This window comes from Gymnoscopelus braueri, assembly GCF_963280865.1.
Source record: "Gymnoscopelus braueri genome assembly, chromosome: 2".
In the NCBI taxonomy this organism is placed as follows: domain Eukaryota; kingdom Metazoa; phylum Chordata; class Actinopteri; order Myctophiformes; family Myctophidae; genus Gymnoscopelus; species Gymnoscopelus braueri.
In genome coordinates this window covers 55,107,977-55,128,482 of record NC_137604.1, presented here as the reverse complement: position 1 = coordinate 55,128,482, position 20,506 = coordinate 55,107,977, and the positions used below count along the sequence as shown (strand labels likewise).

General features: G+C 42.0%; 2 protein-coding genes across 2 annotated transcripts; both read right to left on the bottom strand.

The window, feature by feature from the left end:
• Positions 1 to 491: 491 nt before the first annotated feature.
• capn9 (calpain 9) lies at positions 492 to 11,977 on the bottom strand. Its single transcript, XM_080417086.1, has 20 exons — positions 11,600 to 11,977; positions 10,337 to 10,406; positions 10,050 to 10,168; positions 9,736 to 9,869; positions 8,886 to 9,054; positions 8,288 to 8,371; positions 7,955 to 8,040; positions 7,769 to 7,846; positions 7,225 to 7,385; positions 6,495 to 6,652; positions 5,380 to 5,588; positions 4,672 to 4,708; positions 4,463 to 4,543; positions 4,092 to 4,149; positions 3,859 to 3,923; positions 3,596 to 3,664; positions 3,417 to 3,495; positions 2,630 to 2,746; positions 973 to 1,031; positions 492 to 846 (listed from the first exon to the last, which is right to left on the bottom strand). The coding sequence occupies exons 1-20, from the start codon at positions 11,804 to 11,806 to the stop codon at positions 820 to 822; spliced, it is 2,067 nt and encodes a 688-aa protein (XP_080273212.1). The 5' UTR covers positions 11,807 to 11,977; the 3' UTR covers positions 492 to 819.
• An 849-nt stretch (positions 11,978 to 12,826) lies between these two features.
• Positions 12,827 to 20,089, bottom strand: taf5l (TAF5-like RNA polymerase II, p300/CBP-associated factor (PCAF)-associated factor). The gene is made up of 6 exons (XM_080446003.1): positions 19,821 to 20,089; positions 18,817 to 18,958; positions 18,036 to 18,140; positions 17,551 to 17,891; positions 16,612 to 17,043; positions 12,827 to 15,909 (listed from the first exon to the last, which is right to left on the bottom strand). The coding sequence occupies exons 2-6, from the start codon at positions 18,953 to 18,955 to the stop codon at positions 15,106 to 15,108; spliced, it is 1,821 nt and encodes a 606-aa protein (XP_080302129.1). The 5' UTR covers positions 18,956 to 18,958; positions 19,821 to 20,089; the 3' UTR covers positions 12,827 to 15,105.
• Positions 20,090 to 20,506: the final 417 nt, after the last annotated feature.

Sequence of the window (20,506 nt, the reverse complement as noted above, 5' to 3'; positions counted from 1 at the left end):
AGAGTATAGTGAAAAGGGTTTATGTGACTGCTCAAGGTGGAAACCATTCTGGACCCCCCCCCAGTCCGGACTCTGCAGACTCCACCTCACATCTAGCACTATGAGGCTGTAGTTGTAGCCTAGCCCTAGGCATGTTGGTTACTTGTACACATGCTGATGCTGTCTATGTTAAATAGATTATAGACATAACCAGTTTGCTTGTCCACGAATGCCAAGTTAGTTATATTTAGATAGCATATTGATTAGACAGATGCTAGGTTTGGCCATTTTTACCTGGGGTTATGCCGCCACTTAGATATTGCACTTTGTAAGTCGCTCTGGATAAAATGCTCAGATTGTACGTTGAAAAGAGCTGCTCATGTTCATATATTGGCTTCCATATAATAAAATACTTCTACCCTGAAATGTAGTGGTACTGCCTTTTCATTTCCAATGTAGCCGACAGTGAGTGATGACACTGATGATGTGTTGAGTTACAACCAAGACAAACGTTTTATTCTCAAAGCAGATTTAATGGTAATCCTCTTACATAGTGGAGATGAGATAGAAGACAACTTGTCCAGCACAATAGGCAATGACAATACAATACTCCCCCTGTCTGGTAAACACTTCACAGTACAGACCTCTGATCTTCACCGTAACTTTTCATGCCAATAGACAACAAGAAAAAGTATAAAAAATCTTAAAAGTTTTTTAAAGCAAGAAATAAAATAAGAATGTATTTGTGTGTGTGCTTGTGTGCACACATATTTTAATGGAATATTCAACACATTGCACCCATGTTTATTTGTTCTTCTTTCATTTGACTTCAGGACATCCTCAGACATTCATGGACAACATAAGGAACTGCAGGAAGAAGAAAAAAGCATGATCACAACTGCTGTAAATAAACTATTATTAGATTACACTGATCATTTACTGAAAAGGTAGAATGCTATCAATACAGTTGTTTGACTGTTAATGTGCTTTTACCTGCATTATGTTCATGTTCACTTTTCCTCTCTTGACTTTGTCCATTGCCTGGAAAACTCCTGGTAGAGGAAGCAAATTCAGTCTAATAAGACGTAGTTCCAGCCAACTTACAAAGGTATGGTACTCAGACAACAGGTTGGTTTACCAAACCAAAAGAAAACTAGAAAAAGTGCTCCTCGGAGCACAGGTCTCCGCCAGGTCAGGTAGGTTATTGTGGCCTCCTGGTGGCGCTATAATAGGCCAATGTTTAAAGGGTTACATTTGTTCTTAGGCCTTGCACGGCAATCGGACACAGCATTCATGGTTTGAGGCATTTTGTGCAAAAAAAAAAAGTTTGCTAAATTAGACCTGCTGGTGGCGCTATAACAGGCCAATGTTAAAAGGGTGGCATTTGTTCCTCAACATGTGTTTTGCTTAAGTCGGCCTCCTGGTGGCGCTATAAAAGGCTAATGTAAAAAATGCAGGGCAAAGGTTTTTCCTTGACCTCTAGGGAGTGCGCATACAAAGTTTTACACAGATCGGTGCAGTTATAGGTAAAACACAAATCGGCCTGTTATAGCGCCACCATGAGGCTGATTAGAAAATTTTCAAGTGGCATTTCTTCCTCGGCATAGTGGAAATATGCGTGCAAAATTTCACGGAAATTGCATGCTGTGTTCATGATTTGAGGCATTTTGTTGAAAACGAAGCACTCCTGCAAACTTTGGAAGCCATTTTTAGCCAATCAGGATAGAATGTGAAAAATCTGAAAGACCCGTTTCGTTAAATGACTATAGAGATACTGTGTACCGATTTGCGAGATTTTTGGACAAAATCTGTAGGAGTAATGTCAAAAAATATGTTTTGCACAAATCGGCCTCCTGGTGGCGCTATAAAAGGCCCATGTGAAAAATTTGGGGCAGAAGTTCGGAATTGGTATCCAGGGAGTCTGTGTGCACAGTTTCGCTGCGATCAAGCCAACGGTGGCGGAGATTAGCTGCTCACGGACGGGGTGGAAAACATACTCTCTCGCCATGCCTTTCGGCCTGGCGGAGACAATAAATGCTGGTGGCAGCCCCTAGACTGGCCAAACATTATGAGAAATATTGTGTGCAAATCTGACATATTTTGGCCTGAGGGTGGTGCTAGAGTAAAAGTCACAGGCTCATTGACTACATGCTCCATGCAGGGGTCATCACCATGCTGGCTTGTGATGGACATTTAATCAAAACAAATATTTTGCCACAGACAAAGTGAGCATACCAGAAACGCATAAAAAGCTAGTCCTAAATGTATACTTGTGGTTCTCAAAAGGGGTCGAGGGACCTTCAGGGTTCCTTGAAGGGGGTTCAAATGGACCCTTACAGGTCTGTAACTCTGAGAGTGTACAAATGGAACCAGATGGACCCGTACTTGTACACTCAAGTTATGGGGGCCCAGTTTCATGGCAGTGTGCCTATTCAATTTTGAGACATCTTGTGTGGAAGTGGAAATTCTGGCCTAATGGTGGAGCTAGCAGGAAGGCCAAGGGGTCACCGAAATCACTTAGGTTCATCTGCCTATTAGATTATGAGATATCACCCTGCTAGCATGCATTATGAGCAAAGGGGCTGCTGTGTGAATATGGTGAATGATGTAAGGAAGGGCAGATGGCTGTTTACAGGAAGGGTGTACTTACTGAACATGTTCTCCAAACGAACGATGCAGGTGAGGTAGTCATCAAAGTCAATGTCATAGCTGTCGTCAGCAAACCTTAAGCCAAGCAACTGCAGGAGCTTGGTGTTCAGTGTCATGCCTTGGTCAAAACAAATGATCAATTGTTAGTCTTGGCACTAAAATATTCTGTATTTTCTCCTCGCCAGACATTTGGTCAAAATCAAAAGTGAAATATAAATATATTACAAATAAAAAAACTCAAAAAATAATCCTAATAAATGTTGAAATATATGTAGATAGTTAAGAAATAATAATATGAACAAAGAAAAATAAAGACTAATTGTCAATGTCATTATTTTACATAATTTGCAAAATTTTCTCCTTATTTAGTCATGCCAATTCTCCTAGTCCCTGTCACTGCTGACCCCACTGGTTTTGGGGAGGGAGTAGACAACCCTGTTTCTCCTCCAATTTATATTAAGTCGCCAGCTACTTCTTTTCACCTGACAACTTTTTCACCAACAGGAAGTATTGCATGTGGAGGAACACACCGAACACACTATCCCTCCCAGTTCAGCTCCCCACTGAACAGGCACCCCAACCAACCTGCAGGAGTCACTAATGCAGTGACAGAGCTCGCTCCCCGCTCGTCTTCCCACTTATGAACACAATTGTGTTTGTTGGAACACAATTCTGTTCATTGGCGTGCCTGGCCAAGCCATGGGCACCGTGGAGGGCGGTGGTGGGTGAGAACTTTACCCCTGTGCGCTTTACCCCTGTGCACATTTTACTTGTGCGAATCCTCTCACCTGCGGCTTTGAGGGCAATGCGAAGCTCGTAGGAAGACATCTTTCCTGATCGGTCCGTATCGAACGACAAGAAGAGCATCTGGAACAACAGCGACAAATGTTTTACAACCTCTCCCACTCTCACAACACATCGATCATAGATACGTTTAACAAATATCATGAAATATCTGAACCCATACAATCCACTTCTTCATCTTTTCCCAGAAGACCTTGAACTCCTGGAACTCCAACTTGCCCGTGTTGTCCACCTGATTTGCTGTCAAGGGAAATGCACTCACAGCATCTCGACATTCACAGTAATAGTGTTAATTTAAAAATAAAAGGATATGCAAAGTAGAAGTGGTATTTAGTTCAGTTTAGTTTAAATGCCATGGGGTTCATCTTCACACTGTCATCTCTCATCCAGTAAAGAACGGTCGCTCAGAGAAGAATAAAAGGATACATCCATTAGGTTGATGATGCTGTGGCAGGTGTTAAGACTGAGGCCATCGAATTTGATTTCTTTTCCTGGGGAAAACCAAGGAACAGAATTCAACCAGCAATGTCAGTTTAACTTGAAAATAAGCACTCCAAATATGTTTACTACAAAGTACTTTACAGAACAACACAGTATTGTAGATGGGATTGTTGTTTTGATTCAGAAGGGACTGTACGACGAGACAAGACAATGCATACTTCTGCTGAGCACTCCATTCAACATCTGCTGAAGTTCTCTGGCAGAGATGGCCTCGTCCTGGAAATACAATTGTGAAAAGATAATATGTTGAATTATTGAAGGTGAAGTTCACGCTTGACCTAGAATTAGAACCAACAATACAGTACCTACAGTATCACATGGTGTCCATTTCTGTGTTATAGAACGACTATTTTAGCTATTTTATAAAATTGCTGCAGATTTTTGAAAATGATCGCATAATAATCATTGTAGCATCATTCCAAAAATAATGACGCCAGGTTGAAAGTGGTTAAATGTTTTAAACACTGATAAACTTCAGTCTTCATTTAGTTGAAACCATGTCATATGAGAATGTTTACTGTTATCCTACCGAGCCAGCGAGCTGTTCAAACAGCCTCCTCAGACCCTTCTCCTCGTCGCTCTCCTCCTCGCGGAGGCTGGGCATGGGTGGCTGATGTAAAGAACATGGGATATGGACATGTTTATTATAAATACAGCATGTGTAAATAAAAAATAAACACAAACTCCTGTATACAAGGGATACTGTATCATTATTGAGTGATGAACTGATCTACTTACATCTGGCAGGTCGGCATCAACATTGCTCCCCATCTCCCTGTAGAATAACACCATGATTTAGCCGTTTCTATACACAATGATCATGTCACAATAATAGCAATATAGCAGCCAATGGTCCAAGAATTACATAATTATTACAATTATAATGACTTAATTTCCCTTTTCTTTTTTGTGTGAGCTGTGTGAACTCTATAGTTGAGTGTATGAGACATTACCACCAATTATTAGTCAAACAGTGGTATTTTTTCACTGTGGCTATACATTATGTCAATCTACACAAGTCTTTACCAGGTAACCAATCAATCACTACTTGACCGTTCTACTCTGATTCATCTGGAGCCCTTCAGATGTTCACACTGGCTCCCTTTCTAAAATAACTGATTTCAAAATACTACTTTTGGTTAATAAAGTACTGAACGGTTCATAGGGCCCAAATACATTTCAGGTCACCTGGGACAGGACAGATTTATGTCCCTAGAATCAGATCTAAATGTTGAGAAGCAGTGTTCCACCTTGCTTTGCCTAGCAACCACTTTGTCAGAGTGACAACAAAAAAAACGTTTTTCTTCCCCTCTGTTCTCGCGTTATTCAGTTGTGTTCCCTTTGTTTGAGTTTTTATGTTTTTAGAGGTGTTTTGAGGTGAGTTTTCCCTCCTCTTGGAATTTTTTATTTTTGTTCATATTTGCAAAAGTCTAACTAAACACTCACAGTGCTCCAGCTTTCTTCTCAGAGAAGATCCGTATGAGGAAGTCAGCCTCGTGGTGGGGCTGGAAGGTGGTAGGGACCAGTAGGTAGTTCCCAGGGGGTAGTGTGAAGCGCTCCGATACCTCCCTCACGTTGATGTAGGTCCTACTGCGAGCCTTGGATGCATGGTACCGGAAGTAATCCTTCCCCAAGTGGTCCGCATCATCTGGAGCCTGAGAAGCGAGGGGGGGACCAGTAGCTTTCAACATCCTGACTCTTAGACATTTTCGGGTTTACAGACAAGAAAGACATACTGTACTTACAAACATTCACTTACATACAGTATATACCCTCCCCCTTCCCCATAATACTTAAGAAAGAAGAAAATAAGGAAGAAAGAGAGAAAAATAAAAGGTAAATGATAATACACGTCAAGAACAAAAACAGAAAAAGGAAAGAAATGAAAAAGAAACCTGTCTCATTGACTTTTACATCTGATCATTTGACACAGTGCCCCCCCCCAAATATAACTACATTTCTAAATTGATCCTTAACTAAACCTGCCCAGATATTCTGTTTTCATCCGTCTGTGCCTGTGTTCTCAAAATATATATAATTTTGAAAAGGTTTGAGAACCACTGATATAGAAACATACGATTTTCAGAAAACTGTTCCTTAGGATTTAGAAGGCATTTGTAGAATCGGCCTCAGGTCTTAATGGGTTAAAGCAGTGTGATACACAGGCTAACATACTGTGCATGGCTCTGATGGGTGAGAGCTTTAGTTTGGCTAGTTTGGCTATTTTGGCACACACACACACACACACACACACACACACACACACACACACACACACACACACACACACACACACACACACACACACACACACACACACACACAGTAGACCACGCCACAGAGAGGCAGCTGAGGTATTCACCTGCAAGGAACACCCTACAGAAAAATGCATCCTCATAGTAATTCTCCCTGATATGATTTTCTCCATTGTTCACGCTAGCATCTCAATCCCACACACTGTATTGGTCAAAATGTTACAAACATTTGGCGTGCCAAATCAACATCACACAAAGATCACACAAGAAGAAGTTTCGGATTCAAAAAGGTCTGATCTGTCTCACATCATACACAGCAAAGCCGATGGTCTCCATGTCCAGTCCTTCTTTCCTCAGCTTACGTCTGTTCTTCTGCATCAGGGCGATGACCACGCTGCACACGTCATCCTCGTCATCGGCATCCTCCAACGTCAGCTTGAACTGGGGATTGGTCCAGAATGTGTCTATGGCATGGTGACACACGCAGACGTTAGAACATTGTGCATTATATGCATAAGTACATGTATGACCAAAAACGTTCAATCTTCCGCACCGTTTCCATTTCTGCGCATGTCATTACATGCGAAACATCTCCAAAATTCTCCAAAATAGTAGATGTACAAGATCAGCTATTGTAGCTAGGATATTTTCGCTATTTTCGCACGACACTGTCGTAAAACAAAGCATAAACTAGGGCTTAAGTGGCTAACCTCTATTTCTTTTCACTGAGTTAGCTGAAAAAGTATATGAGATGAAAGGGTGGCATGGTGGTCAGAGACTGTCCTGTAAGTGGAAAGTCGCAAGTTTGGTCTCTTATGACTGTGTTATGAATGTAATTTTCAACTATATGTTAATGTCAGTATGAAAAACAATGAAAATCCCTGCTACGTCTGAGGTCACCACTCTGTGGCTGATCCTGCACTTTGTCCTCCATGTGGTAGGGAGTGAGAGAAAAGAACCAAAGTCCCTTTCAGAGATCAATAGGTTTTCACAAAAATAATTTGAGGTCCTGATCCTTGACACCCCCAGTTCTTACCAATGTAGTTCCTGCAGCCTCCAGCTGAAGAGCCTCGGATCCAGTTGCCCTCAAACAGGCTAACCTCCCAGTGGCGCTTGGTGTTGTCAGTCAAATCATCCGGGGTCATGTTGCAGATCTCAACCTTGTCATAGTTGGTTTTGAAGTCCTCAAACTCCATCCTGTAATCAGAGTCAAAATCGATTACTTCTAATGACACCCAAAGGACCAAATATCTACAGAAATGTGTCCTGGTGACATTGATGATGAGATGAATTGGAAACTTATAGAGTTTGACACCATCACGTATATTGTAGGGCAGGCTGCTAACATACACTACATGGCCTCAACACAGCACCTCACGAACAAAAGGACAGACAAAGACATAAACATAACATGTTGTCGAGACTACTGCTTTGGATTGTAAAGTCACTGTTTGACGGAATTGAACAGAATTGTATTCTTACAAAATAAGAATGCACAACATACTATTAACCACGCCTTTGTGAGTTTGCACATGTAATTGCTGTGAAATCCTCGCTTTATTCCATTTATTGAGACTTACCAGAATTCACCATCGTCCATGGAATTGTGAAGGATGCGTTTTTTCTCAGACCTGTCAATCGATTCCCATTCTCTGGATCTGTTGATGAAAGAAGAGATAACATCAGGTCACAAGACTGGACAGTTTATTATTAAAGTTACAGTTTAGGTTTTCTTTGCCGTTGTGAATTTAAACAGTAAAACGTACTTGTCACTCCAGGGTCCATTCCATTCTACCTGTCCCCAGGGGTTCCTGATCCGAATTAGCTGGACTTTCCGTCCTCTGTAATTCACCTGAGGAGTAGAGTAATGCTTAATTTAATGCTGAAAATAGCAGAGCTACAACACATTATGAGCTTTTAGATCGGCTATTTTTGGCAATGCGGCACCATTGCATGACAAAGTATAAATCAGGCTTAACCAATAAGTATCTAAACTTTGCTGTTGTGAGACAAAAACACTATGTAATATAACTACAGACAACACTGAATTCTATTCCATTTCCACAATAAAACGCAGGGGTGTGTGACGTGTGTGTTACCTCTTCAAGTCCTGTGATCGTGTAAGCATGTCCCTTCACCAGACCACTGGCAGTCTGGGCCTCCGACTCTGCTGAGCTGGTGATCTGGAGGACAGCAAAAACACATCAGAGTTCTGCTAAACTTTAAACTCACTTTGCTCAACTTAAAAGCCCAATCCCGGATGGTTTTGAACACACAAAAAGTTTATATTCACATCCGCGTCCGTTTAATTTGGAGACAAAAGATATGCTGTGTGAACCATTCTTATCTCTTTTTTTTTTTTGGTGATGGAGCAACAGCTACTCATTACATTTGGATCACTGACTGGGCCTTTAAATGAAAAATGTAGAGTGTTTAATGGGGATAGTTTACAGGTACTCCTCATTGCCACCATTGTAAAAGGTTGTGCTGTTTTGCACATGGGACAACCAATAGTATTCAGGCATATATGATCATGGGACTGTGTAAAACAAATGTTACACACATTTACTCAACTGTGAAACAAAAAAACAAAAAAACATTTACTCTACTCTATGTGATTTGACTCTATGTGATCTACATTGTTCTACTCGACTGTAATTTATATTCTTTAGATCAAGCAGTTTTAGGGGCCCTTACATCAATTGAGCATCCCAGCATGGAGCCTCTATCATGGGCCTTCTTCATGGTCTTGAAGAGGTTAGGTGGAGCTTGTTTGGTGTTATACATCTCACCCACACCGCCTGTAAAGTCCTCCATGGCTTCCATTGTGCTGCCACCCTTCAAAGACTCATAGCTGCCATGCAATCTGAAAGGATGGGGAAAACACAGATCTTTTAACAACTTAACCCTTAACCTCAAGAAATTCAAAATAATTTGGAACAAATGACTATCTGTAGCATATCTTTTAGATATGCTACTTTCAAAATATTTGTATCTATTTATTTTTGCCTATAGGGATAATAATGTCCAAAATTGGATCCCTAGGGTTGAAGTAGTTAAGGACGATTCTATGTATTATATGTCATGTTATTTCTCTGTCATGTGTTATAACACTGTCATCTGTTATACTTTAAAGCATGATAATCGTCATTAATGGATAAACAAAGAAATCGTATAAACATTTTTGTAAAAAGGATTGCCTTTAGGTGTTGTTTACATTTACTTAAAGAAATAAATAGTCCTGTCGCAACAGAATGTCTACTGCACAGTATATGGAAATACAAAGTAAACAAATATGCACAAGCCAGAGGTCTTTTTTTTTACAAGACAGGCAAAAGGTCACATGAAGAACTGTGGACTGGAGGAATAGTAATGGGAGATGATTTGAAGTGGTATAGAACAAGAGGATATGGGGGTAGACTTTATGTGTTGAAACAAGTACAGTAGCTGTGGAGGGGAAAGGAAGGAAGGGGACATTTGAAATGAAGGGATCCATCTTTCGCCATCTTTGGACAGGCTGTATGGTCTATTGATTGAAGTGCATTACTTGGCATAGGCCTTCTCCAGTAGAGCGCTCCAGAACTCATTGTTTGAGGCAGAGTGGACCAGAACCAGCTTGTTCCTCACAGAGGGCAGTCTGTCATCCACCACTACGTCCATCCATTTGTTGTGCCGCCAAAACTGAAAGAGAAGCAGATAACAATAACTGAACAGCTCACTTCTGAAACGCTATGTGAAAAACATAAAGTGATGCAGTCTAAAGGGGTACAATTCTGACAACCAATGAGATTAAGTTAAGAGCCATGGGTTTTATATTTCATTTTGACTACAGCACAGCACATCACCGACATATAAGTGTACCTGAAAATGGAAGATGCCGGCATAACTGCGGTCAAATCCCTGGTCATGGGGTACGACCCTGGCCAAGGCATCCTTATGGAGGGTCAAGGAGGCGATGGCTGCCAGGAGCCAGCAGTCCCCTGGAGTGACAAAACAGGTGTGTTTAAACTGTATGCAAAGGTGATCTTAATAGAATGAAAGATTAGTCTGTGAGCTTATTATGTAGGCCTGATACAGGCAATATTAAAAATGGATACAAAAAGCTTTTAAAGAGATTAATCTTTATTATAGCTTGTTTGAGTACCAACCAAGTTGTCCTTGACATATGTCTGTCCTATTGGCATCACCAACGATGAACTTGGGGTTCTCACAGAGCTCCTAGACGGAACAGAAACAGGTGTCAGATGATTGGCGATGGAAGGGAAAAATACTGGTTGGTTCTGCTTTTTTTTTCTTGAATGAGAGGTGACACAAGTAGGTGTGTCCACATTCCTGGGAGTCCTGGCACTTTTTTACACACACACACACACACACACACACACACACACACACACACACACACACACACACACACACACACACACACACACACACACACACACACACACATACAGTATATACTGTATATACAATGTAGACCACGCCACAGAGAGGCAGCTGAGGTATTCACCTGCAAGGAACACCCTACAAAGAAATGCATCCTAATAATAGTAATTATCCCTAATGATGATTTTCTCCATTGTTCACACTAACATTGCATCTCAATCTCACACACTACTGTGGGTCAATGTTACAAAAATGTGGTGTTACAAAGAAATAATTATTTCCTTTTGACAAACAAATCATCCATTTTTGCATTCTAAAGAACAGGGAGATACACAATCTGAATTATTCACATTTATAGACAGACAAGAACTTTGCATAGAATTTTATGTAAAGAATTGATGATTTTCAACTAAGCTCTCTTAAAGATGAATGTTTATCAGTACTTTTCATTTGAGCTCAACCTAACCTTAAAATAGTTTAACCACCACTCTAAGTCATTACAAGCATTCTATTGATGTCTATACTAAATGGCAGGAAAACTAGAGACAGACATTTTCTGCAAATAGTACTATGATGTTTATGCATGCAACTAATCACTCACAAAGCTTGGAAACAAGAAAGCTGCCCCTATGCTTTGACATAGGCCTATTTACCACTTATTTTGTTGTAGGACTGGTTTAACAGTCATGCTGGATAAATGTCACAATTCTTCCCTTCCTTGTCAAAAATGACTTACACTCTGGTGGTCCCTTTTTATCACTCACATGTATTTACTGCTATTTTATTGTCTGTATGACAACTTTGTTTTGAAAGGGAGATATTTCTAAACACATGTATTGGTATAACACTCAGGCTGAAAGCTACTTCTGATGACAGTTCAGCTGTGAGACCAGAAACGATCACCGTCTATCAACAGCACATTACTGTATGTCCTGTCAAAGTGCAATAATCTGAAACCCTGAATTCCAGCTCACTCACTACTTCCTCTGGATAAAGAGAGAAAACTGACATTAAAATGTACATACCTTTGGTCTCTTCCATTCAAAGCTGATGGGAACACTCTGGCTGTAGAAGATAGAGGAATCAATGGCAGGGAAGTCGGGGTCCTCAAACAAGGTGTTTTTTTTCAGACACTCCTGCCTCAGCTCCTCAAAAGACTTCCCGTCGTACTGTGTGTTGATGGCCTTGGTCGCTTTGGCGCTCCCGCCCGACAGGGTAGAATGGAGGGGCATCTTCACACCTCAAGGCTGGGGAGACAAGGGGACGAGATGGCTCTGTGTCGGTGACTCCGTGCCAGGTTATGCCGTTGTTTGTGTCAAAAGCGCTTATGTCTGTCCGATCCGCCTCGGTGTGATGGAGGGACAGGCCTGTCAGGTTGGTGGAGTACTGCACTGTTCACACACCCTCTAGACAAAAACTGGTTTGTCCTCCCTATTGATGGACCTCGCCCCTTCCGCCCAGTCTGCAAACTGCCTCAAACTCACTACGTTTGACTCATAGGCGACAGGAGGAATTCATTGTGGAATGCGGAATCAAATAAATAAAGCACATATAATGTGTATTCATAATTCAAAACGGCTGCAGACTTACAGTATATTTTATAATGATCTAAGCATCTTTTTATGGGCAAAGAACTTGGTAGAAGTTAATTTTCATCAAATGGATCCTTATGGGTCCATTTGTACACTGAGTTAAATCAACACTGAGGATTTTACATTGTCGATTGGGGTCTGTAGCCACAAAATGGGACCCCTGAAATTTAAAGTGGAGAATTACTGTGTTCTAAATGGTGCTATGAACGTGAAATGCTATGGCCCTGTATTAGTATGAAGTACATAAGTCTAATTTGATCCAAGCTGATTTCAGAATACACTGCAACTAATGTTGACAAATAAAAAAAGATTGAAGCATACTATATTCTGATAAATTGTTACTTTATTCTTTTTGATCTACCAGAGGGGGCTCAAACGTTTTGCTTCATTTTAAGACAAAATCTGTCTGAAAATGTAATTATATAAAAAGGTCTCTGGCTGACAACTTAGATTTAAGTTTACATGGGGGATAGCCAACTGAATTTATAAATGCATTATCCAAAATCTCAAACAGTGCCACGCATATATAACCTTTTGGCATATAAAAACGTACAAGACCATATCAAACTTAAGAACTTTATCAATACTTTTTCCACCCACATATACTGTAGCAAATGCCAATTCTCTCTTGAAATAGAAGAAAAAAAACAAGAGTAAAGCAAGATATTACAAAAATATATTTACACTTTTCAGCATTGCACAAATAATGCCACTATAGCAGAATAGTGCGAAAAATACAGCCATTATTTATTTAGTTGTTTTTTTCCTCTTTTTTATAAAGTTCCTTGAGAAGACACATGGTGACACTTGGTGACACATCTGCAGCATGTCTTTACGTTGCTACGTCACTAATGATAATCAGTGTACACTCAGTGTACAGAATAGTAAGACCACCTCATCGCTGTCAGGCAGAAATATCCACATTTCAACTTTTAGTTTTTCATAAATGCCCTACTTCATCCTATGACAGTGTCGCGCAGAAGTAACGAATATAGCTGATCTACAAGCTCACAGATCTGCTATCTTCGCTATTTGGGGGAAAATAAATTAAGATTTCCGCTTATGCCCAAAATATGAATGCCAGGTTGAAAGAGCTTTTTAGACTCAGTCTGTGGGTTTTTATAAATATTTCGTTTTATAAATATTTAACCAATGCAAACTAAACTATTAATAAGAGCTTGTGACTAAACAATAGCTGCATTGGAACACAGGTTCTTTTTTCCATTTTTTCCCCCCATTCCAGACATACAAGTATTCTGCCCGACAGCAACGACCTGCTCCATCCATCGAACCGTCTTTAACGAGTTGAAAACCAGGATCACTTATTGATTTCACCCCATACATACACACGTTAACCATGAAGAGAAAGAAGCTAGTCAACAAAAGGATGTTTGAAACATGGACTGTGCAAAACGAGGGAAAAACTCAATAGTATTTCAATAGAACTACTAGGCAGTCATAATATTTTGTACACTAAATACCCCCAGTTGCCGGTTTACAGCAGAACACAAATTTCCATTCCGTCGCATTTCTTTTGGCAATTTGGTGGATGTCTGACGCAGTTCAGCATCAACTAGCAACATAATTTTAATACGGTCATAGGAAAAATCATGAAGCCAAATTTGATGATTTTCCCCACATGGTATGTATTTGAACTTGTGTTGGAACCTTAAAGAGATAGTTCACCCCGAAAATTACTTATTTTCTATCAATTACACACCCCATGAAGCCTTGAAATTCTTTAGTTTTTGTGGCATTCCTAAGCCAATAATTTGATCACCGGCGTAAAGATGCTAATGTCTCCGGATGTCTTTTGAGCCGCCGCCGGTCATCAACTTATTGGCTTAATGCGACATACAAACGATACAAACGAAAATCTCCACTATTTCAAGTCTTCATGGGGTGTGTAATCGATAGAAAAGTCATTTTGGGGGTGAACTATCCCTTTAATAAAATGTAAGGTCATGTCATGTGACATGATAAAATGACAGGTCACGTTTATTATTAAAAAATTCTTGAAAAAGCAAAAAGTATTTTTGTAGATATAAATGTAGGACCTGACAGCAGCAATGATCAACAGTGTCAGCCTGAGGAGCCTAGGACACCTTTGGAGAAGGACACATTCACCTCCTCCTAACACATGTTCTGTCGGTTACTTCGGCACTTTTCATTGATCACAAAAACGTTGTGCGTGAGAGAACAGTAAACAGTTGCTGACCACCATGGCACTATGTTCTGAACACCTTTAAACGATCCCAGTCATTGCAAGCTACAGCAGTCTATAGGTTGACCCCCGTTTCAACAGAATTAGACATAATTCAGAAAAGGGTAGGCTAGATCCCAATGCTGTAAACCTTTTGACATCTATAAAATACCGCAAAAAACATTGAAATGATACTGTATTTTACTTAAACTATCAACTGTGAACATTGGACTTCAGAAGTGATGATACTGATTCATGTTGTCTACAAAATAGATTATTAAAGGCGCAGTTCAACCAAAATTATTATTTTCTATCAATTGCTCACCCCATGAAGCCTTGCATTCTTGGAGATTTCGTTTTTTGTCGCATTCCTCAGCCAATAATTTGACTCTTTGAGTCTCCTACTGAGTCTCCTATTGACCGGTCATCAAATTATTGGCTTAGGAATGCGACAAAAAAAAAAAAATCCACAAATTCAAGGCTTCATGGGGTGTGTAATTGATAGAAAATAAGTAATTTTTTGGGTGAATTACTCCTTTAAGTGGACTGGTTGACTGGTGGCCTGCAGTTCAGTTTGACCTGCAATCAAAGCTTTTTTATGTGGCTATCTCAGGGAAGAAAACACATGAGAATGAGAGAGAAACAGTCTGTTCGACGACGACAAAAGAAAGCCAAATAAGTGTTTGTTCTCAACATAAAACAACAAATGAGCCCTGAAGAGTGAGAATGCCTTTGGCTACTGTTCAGTCTTCTCTTGTGCGGTTCCTGTCACCAGGAGCAGGTTGCAGGCCATGAACTGGACATTGAGCACGTTGCTGGTATTCCCGGTGTACTGCCCCACTAGTTCGCTGGACGACCCGTCCGAGGCGGGCGCCGCGGCGCTGTGGGAGTTCCGGATGTCCCACACCCGCACGGAGTTGTCCATGGAGGACGACGCCACCAGGCTGCTGTCCGGGCTGAAGGACAGACCGGTGACGCTGTCCGTGTGTCCCCGCAGGTCTTTGAACAGGGTCCCCGACGCCAAGTCCCACAGCTTCACCCTCTGGTCCTCGCCGGCGGACGCCAGGTACTTCCCGTTGGGCGAGAAGGCCAGTGACAGCACGGGGCCGCGGTGGCCCGTGAAGAGGCGCACGGACGCGCCCTGCTGAGTGCTCCACAGGCGGACAGTCTTGTCTGTGGAGCCCGTGGCCAAGTAGTTGGAGTTGGGGTGGAACTTGACGCAGTCCACGTCAGCCAGGTGGCCGGCGTAGAGCCGCAGCGGGTACGTGCGGGAGAACGTCCAGAGGCGGGCCGTGCGGTCGTGCGAGCCGCTGGCAAAGTAGAGGCTGCAGGGGCTGACGTTGACGTCCCAGACCGGGTAGGCGTGGCCCTGGTAGAGCGCCGTGTTGGTGAAGCTGCCCAGGTCCCAGTAGCGGATGGACGTGTCCTCCGAGCAGGAGAGCAGACCGGAGCTGTCCGTGAGGAAGGCCGTGCGGAACACCGGGCCGCTGTGGCCACGTAGGGTTTTGATCTCACTGCCCGAGCCGTCCTCCTCATCCGACTGAGGAGAAATTAAATTAAAAGTGTTACCACAGAATCTCTGGTCCTGAAATCATCTTAAACCATCTCAATATCTGACATTATGATATGATAACATCTAGTAACTAAGATTTTTGCTATGAGAAAGAGAATAAATCTTAAACGACAGTGATGATGTCAAGCATTTCACATTTTATACAATTAAGACAACTCCTTATGGGCTGGACCACAGCGTGACGGTCCGGGCACCCTGGGATGCAATGCCTGACAGCGTGTCCAGAGTTCGAGTCCCGATCCCGACGACCTTTTCTGCGTGTCACTCTACTGTCATATCATTAAAGGCATAAAAGCCCAAAAACAAATCTTTTAAAAAAAGACAGCTCCTTATATTTATACAGTATACTATGACGTATGAGTGTATTACAGGATTATATGTTTATATGGTCACCCACATAACCACAATTATTTTAAGTAGCAGCGCTCATAACATAATTGTCATGATTAATATTAATACTTATTGTTCATGAATCAAGGTTTATATGTCACTACTCATACAGGTACAAGTAGCAAAATATAAGTTTGGTAAGGTCCACAATACTGTGCAACATCTACTCTGCAATAATAACAACACTAAGATAAGAAAAAGCCTCATGAATAATTACTACTGCATATTAGCAATAACAGCATCAACATAACAAACAGTAATAATCAAGCAAAGACTCACTTCCTCCTCCAGTAGATCACAGGCCAGGTGGATATGTGCCACATCGGCCCTGTGTGGCTTGGCCTTCAGCTTCCTGGCCCTGAGGCTCCACAGCTTCACCGCGGAGCTGTCGAACCCCGCCGCCAGCAGCCTGCTGTCGGAGGACACCTCCGCCGTGTTGAGGAGCTGCTCCGTGTGATGGAACGCATAGAAGCACACGGTGGTGAGCGAGGGCGGCCCCTCGCGCACCTTCTTGATGCAGTCCTGCAGGGCCTCCAGGGCCGCCTCGCTCTGCGGCAGCCCGGCGGGGACGTCCACCCCCTCGGCCCCTCCCTCGACCCCGTCCGCCCAGGAGGAGGAGGTGGAGTTGGGGCCGGCGGTGGCGGTGGCGGCAGGACCGCCAGCGGTCCCGTACAGCTGGTAGTCGGTGCGTCTCGACGCTGTGACCTCCACCTGCAGTGTTGATTTTGACAGCAAATTTAGTTTTAGTCATAGTCTTTTGAATAAAATTCCATTTTGTTTGTCATATTTTAGTCATCTGAAATGTTTTAGTTTTAGTCTAGTTTTAGTTCACTAAATCTACAGTTGATTTAGTCGACTAAAATGTATTTTGGCAGGCCATGATGGCGTCGTAATGGCTGATTTTAAAAACTTGGTTGATTGCTGAAAATAGCCGATCTACAAGCTTGCGACGCGTAGTGAGCTTGTAGATCTGCTTTTTTCAGAGCGCAACACCCGAGCGCAACCAAACATAAAATAACTCGTTTTTTTGTTCTACTGGATCTCTTCTCCACTAGTCCCTCCCTAACATTTTAGTCTAGTTTTTATTTGTTGACGAAATTGTCAATATATTTAGTCTCAGTCATCGTAGCTTAGCTTTTATATAGTTTTCGTCAGTGTAAAAAGGTAGTCGACGAACATTTTTCGTCATAGCTTTAGTCGACGAAAATCAACACTGACCTGCACGTGGGTACTAAGGGCCCTGCAGAGTGCACTGTTGTCCTCACTCTGCAGGTAGCGCAGCAGGTAGCTGTGGCCCGGCTCCGTCAGGTGGACCACGTACTTGTGCTCCAGGAAGGCGTTGAGCTTGGGGTTGGCCGTCACGTCCTGCGCGGTGAGGACGTGGCGGAGTTGTTCCACGGTGGCGCGCTGATCGCCGTCCTGGAGGAAAGCGCCGTGGAAGCGGCTGTAGAAGCTGTCGACGGCCGACTTCAGGCCACAGCGCACCATGTCCAGGTGAAGGTAAACGAAGAGCGGATAGAGGATGCTGCTCACCTCTTTAGCCCAGGGCACCTCCGTTTCTAATATGGGGGGACAGAATTAAACAACAAGAACATGCCAAGGAGCACAGGGTTAAAAAAAACAATCACCTCTCAGATAATTTACCATTAAAAAAAGGCCTCACTTGGCTGTGAACTAACAACAGAAGAATTTAGGTGGAGTACCTGAGAGAAAGGTACGAAGTCTGGAGAACTGTGTCTCATACTGTTGAGGGTCAGACTGGCAAGGTGCAGCGGAGACGATGTTGGCACACCCCGACTCTGTTTGCACTGCAGGCAGAGATATACAGTAGATACAAAATGACATGAAGATAGATTAGAGGAATCATTTATTAGTTTTTTCACCACATTCATGTATATTTAGATTCTATCCCATGATCAATTCTGAGCTATGAGGAAAAAACGTAAGTTTTAGTACCTCCTGTTTTATTGTGGGACAAGGTGTTTGTTCAAACTTAAGTTAGAGGGTTATGACTGCAGATTGTGCAGAACATATGACCCTTGGTGGAAAGAAGCTAATAGATCGCATTTACCATATTGTAGTGGTTCTCAAAGTGGGGTCCGGGGACCCCCAGGGGTCCTTGAGGGGGTTCCAGGGGGTCCCCAGCTAAAGCAGCTAACATAGCATCAATTTTACCACTTTATCCATCTATATGTTGGCTATTCAAAAATAGCAGATATACAAGCTCACGCCTCACAGTGCGTCACTTCATGCCATTTTTTAATAATTTTTATAATTTTGTTTTAACATAAATCTGCTCGTCTGTGGGGGGGTCCCTGGGACAAAACCTTTACAGATGGGGGGTTAAATATATATCAATTTTGGGGGTCCTTGACTTGAAAAAGCGTGAGAAGTATCACCATAATATTGCACATGATTGATTTCCCCTTTACTTGCTCAAACTTTAGAATAACAACAAACAAGAGGCAACAACATCTAACCCACCTGTGAGGTTGGCAGCCATCTCCTCTGGTGACTGAAAGAGTTTAGCCCCTTTCAGGGAACCTTCCATGTCCACATACTGCCTCCTCTTCAGGTACTGAGCCACCGTGTACTGGATCTGCTCCGTGCGTACTCGCTTCATGACCTGTTGGAACCAAGTCAATGGAGAATCACACAGGATACAGGATAGGTTGGCACTAGGGACATCTGGGCATCTTTGTCCAAAATGTTAAAAAAGTAAAATATTTGGAAAATGGTCTTTAAGTAATGTAAAGTATACATGATGTGAACACGCAAGGTACATCATTATCAGACATGGCATCTGATTCTTCAACTTCTTGTTTATGCCCCAAAATGACTGGATATACAGGTTTTGTAGCAATTCTAGCAATATTAGGCCTTAATTGTCTAATGCTTAAGCATGTTCTAAACCTATACTATACTGAAAAACTTTTTATTAGATTTCTTTACATTTTGGAAAAAATAGCCAATTTCACACAGAGGTGCCCACCTATCCAGCTACCAATCACACAGCTGAGAGGTGGAGGGAAATGTCATGCAAAGGAAGAGAGGAGACACAATCATCAATTGCTTTGATTCGCCCTTGATAACCCATCCAGAACTCTTGTGTGCTTAGAAAGCAAGGAAGGCACGTGTACTATGCTACAAAATCCAACAAATCTAGGAGAATGAATCTCATCCCAATTATTATAGCATATTTACACCAGGCTACAGCTAACAAGGCAGTGGGTTAATTTAAAGGAGTTAAGGCTATCTCACTGAGGCTGAATATATATAGTAAAACTGTCAGCAATCCACGCAATTTTTTTTTTTTAAATACACCGGCTTGTGCTGTCTGATTATGATTTAACTACTCCTATAGGATGCAGCATTAAACTATCATTAAGCTAACTGGGCTAACTAGCTTTAAGCTAACTAAGTGGATTAGCGCGGGGGGTTGATCTTCTTTACAAACACACAGTGTGTTTGAATGGTTTAATACTCACTGCATATCGTGCTGTGTGTTCTCCTTTAGTGGTCAGATGCTACGTGCTGCAAGTAAGGACCAGGCGTTGTTTTGTGCACAAACAATTCCCAAGTGAAAGCACGCCATCAGTGTAACTCCATCGTGCTTCTTCTTTCCCTCTCCATGTTCCTGCACCCTCCATCAGACAGCCAGCTAAAGCTAAGGCTAGCTGTTAGCTAAAGCTAGCTGTTAGCTGCTTTCATTTCGCATCTTGACGGGTAGATCCAAGCCATCGATGATCTTCTACCTCTGCCTGGATCATTCATTCTGTACACACACACTCACAGCAGGTGTAGTTATAGTCATAGATATCTATGGTTTGGCAGAACATATTTATTTAGTTTTTAGTCATAGGCTTATGAATGAAATTCCATTTAGTTTTTAGTGTCTAAAATGTTTTAGTTTTAGTCTAGTTTTAGTTGACCAAATATAATAAGATTTTTATTCGACTATCTATCGATCTACAGTTGATTTAGTTGACAAAAAAATATTTTGGCGGGCCTTGTTCATGGCGTCGTAATGCCTAATTTACACTTACCGGGAGGTGCGGTCCGAAAATAGCAGATCTACAAGCTCAAACGTGTCTCGCTGCGACGGGTTGTGTGAGCTTGTAGATCTGCTATTTTCGGGGGCGTGGCACTCGCACAAGCCAAGCTTAAAATGACT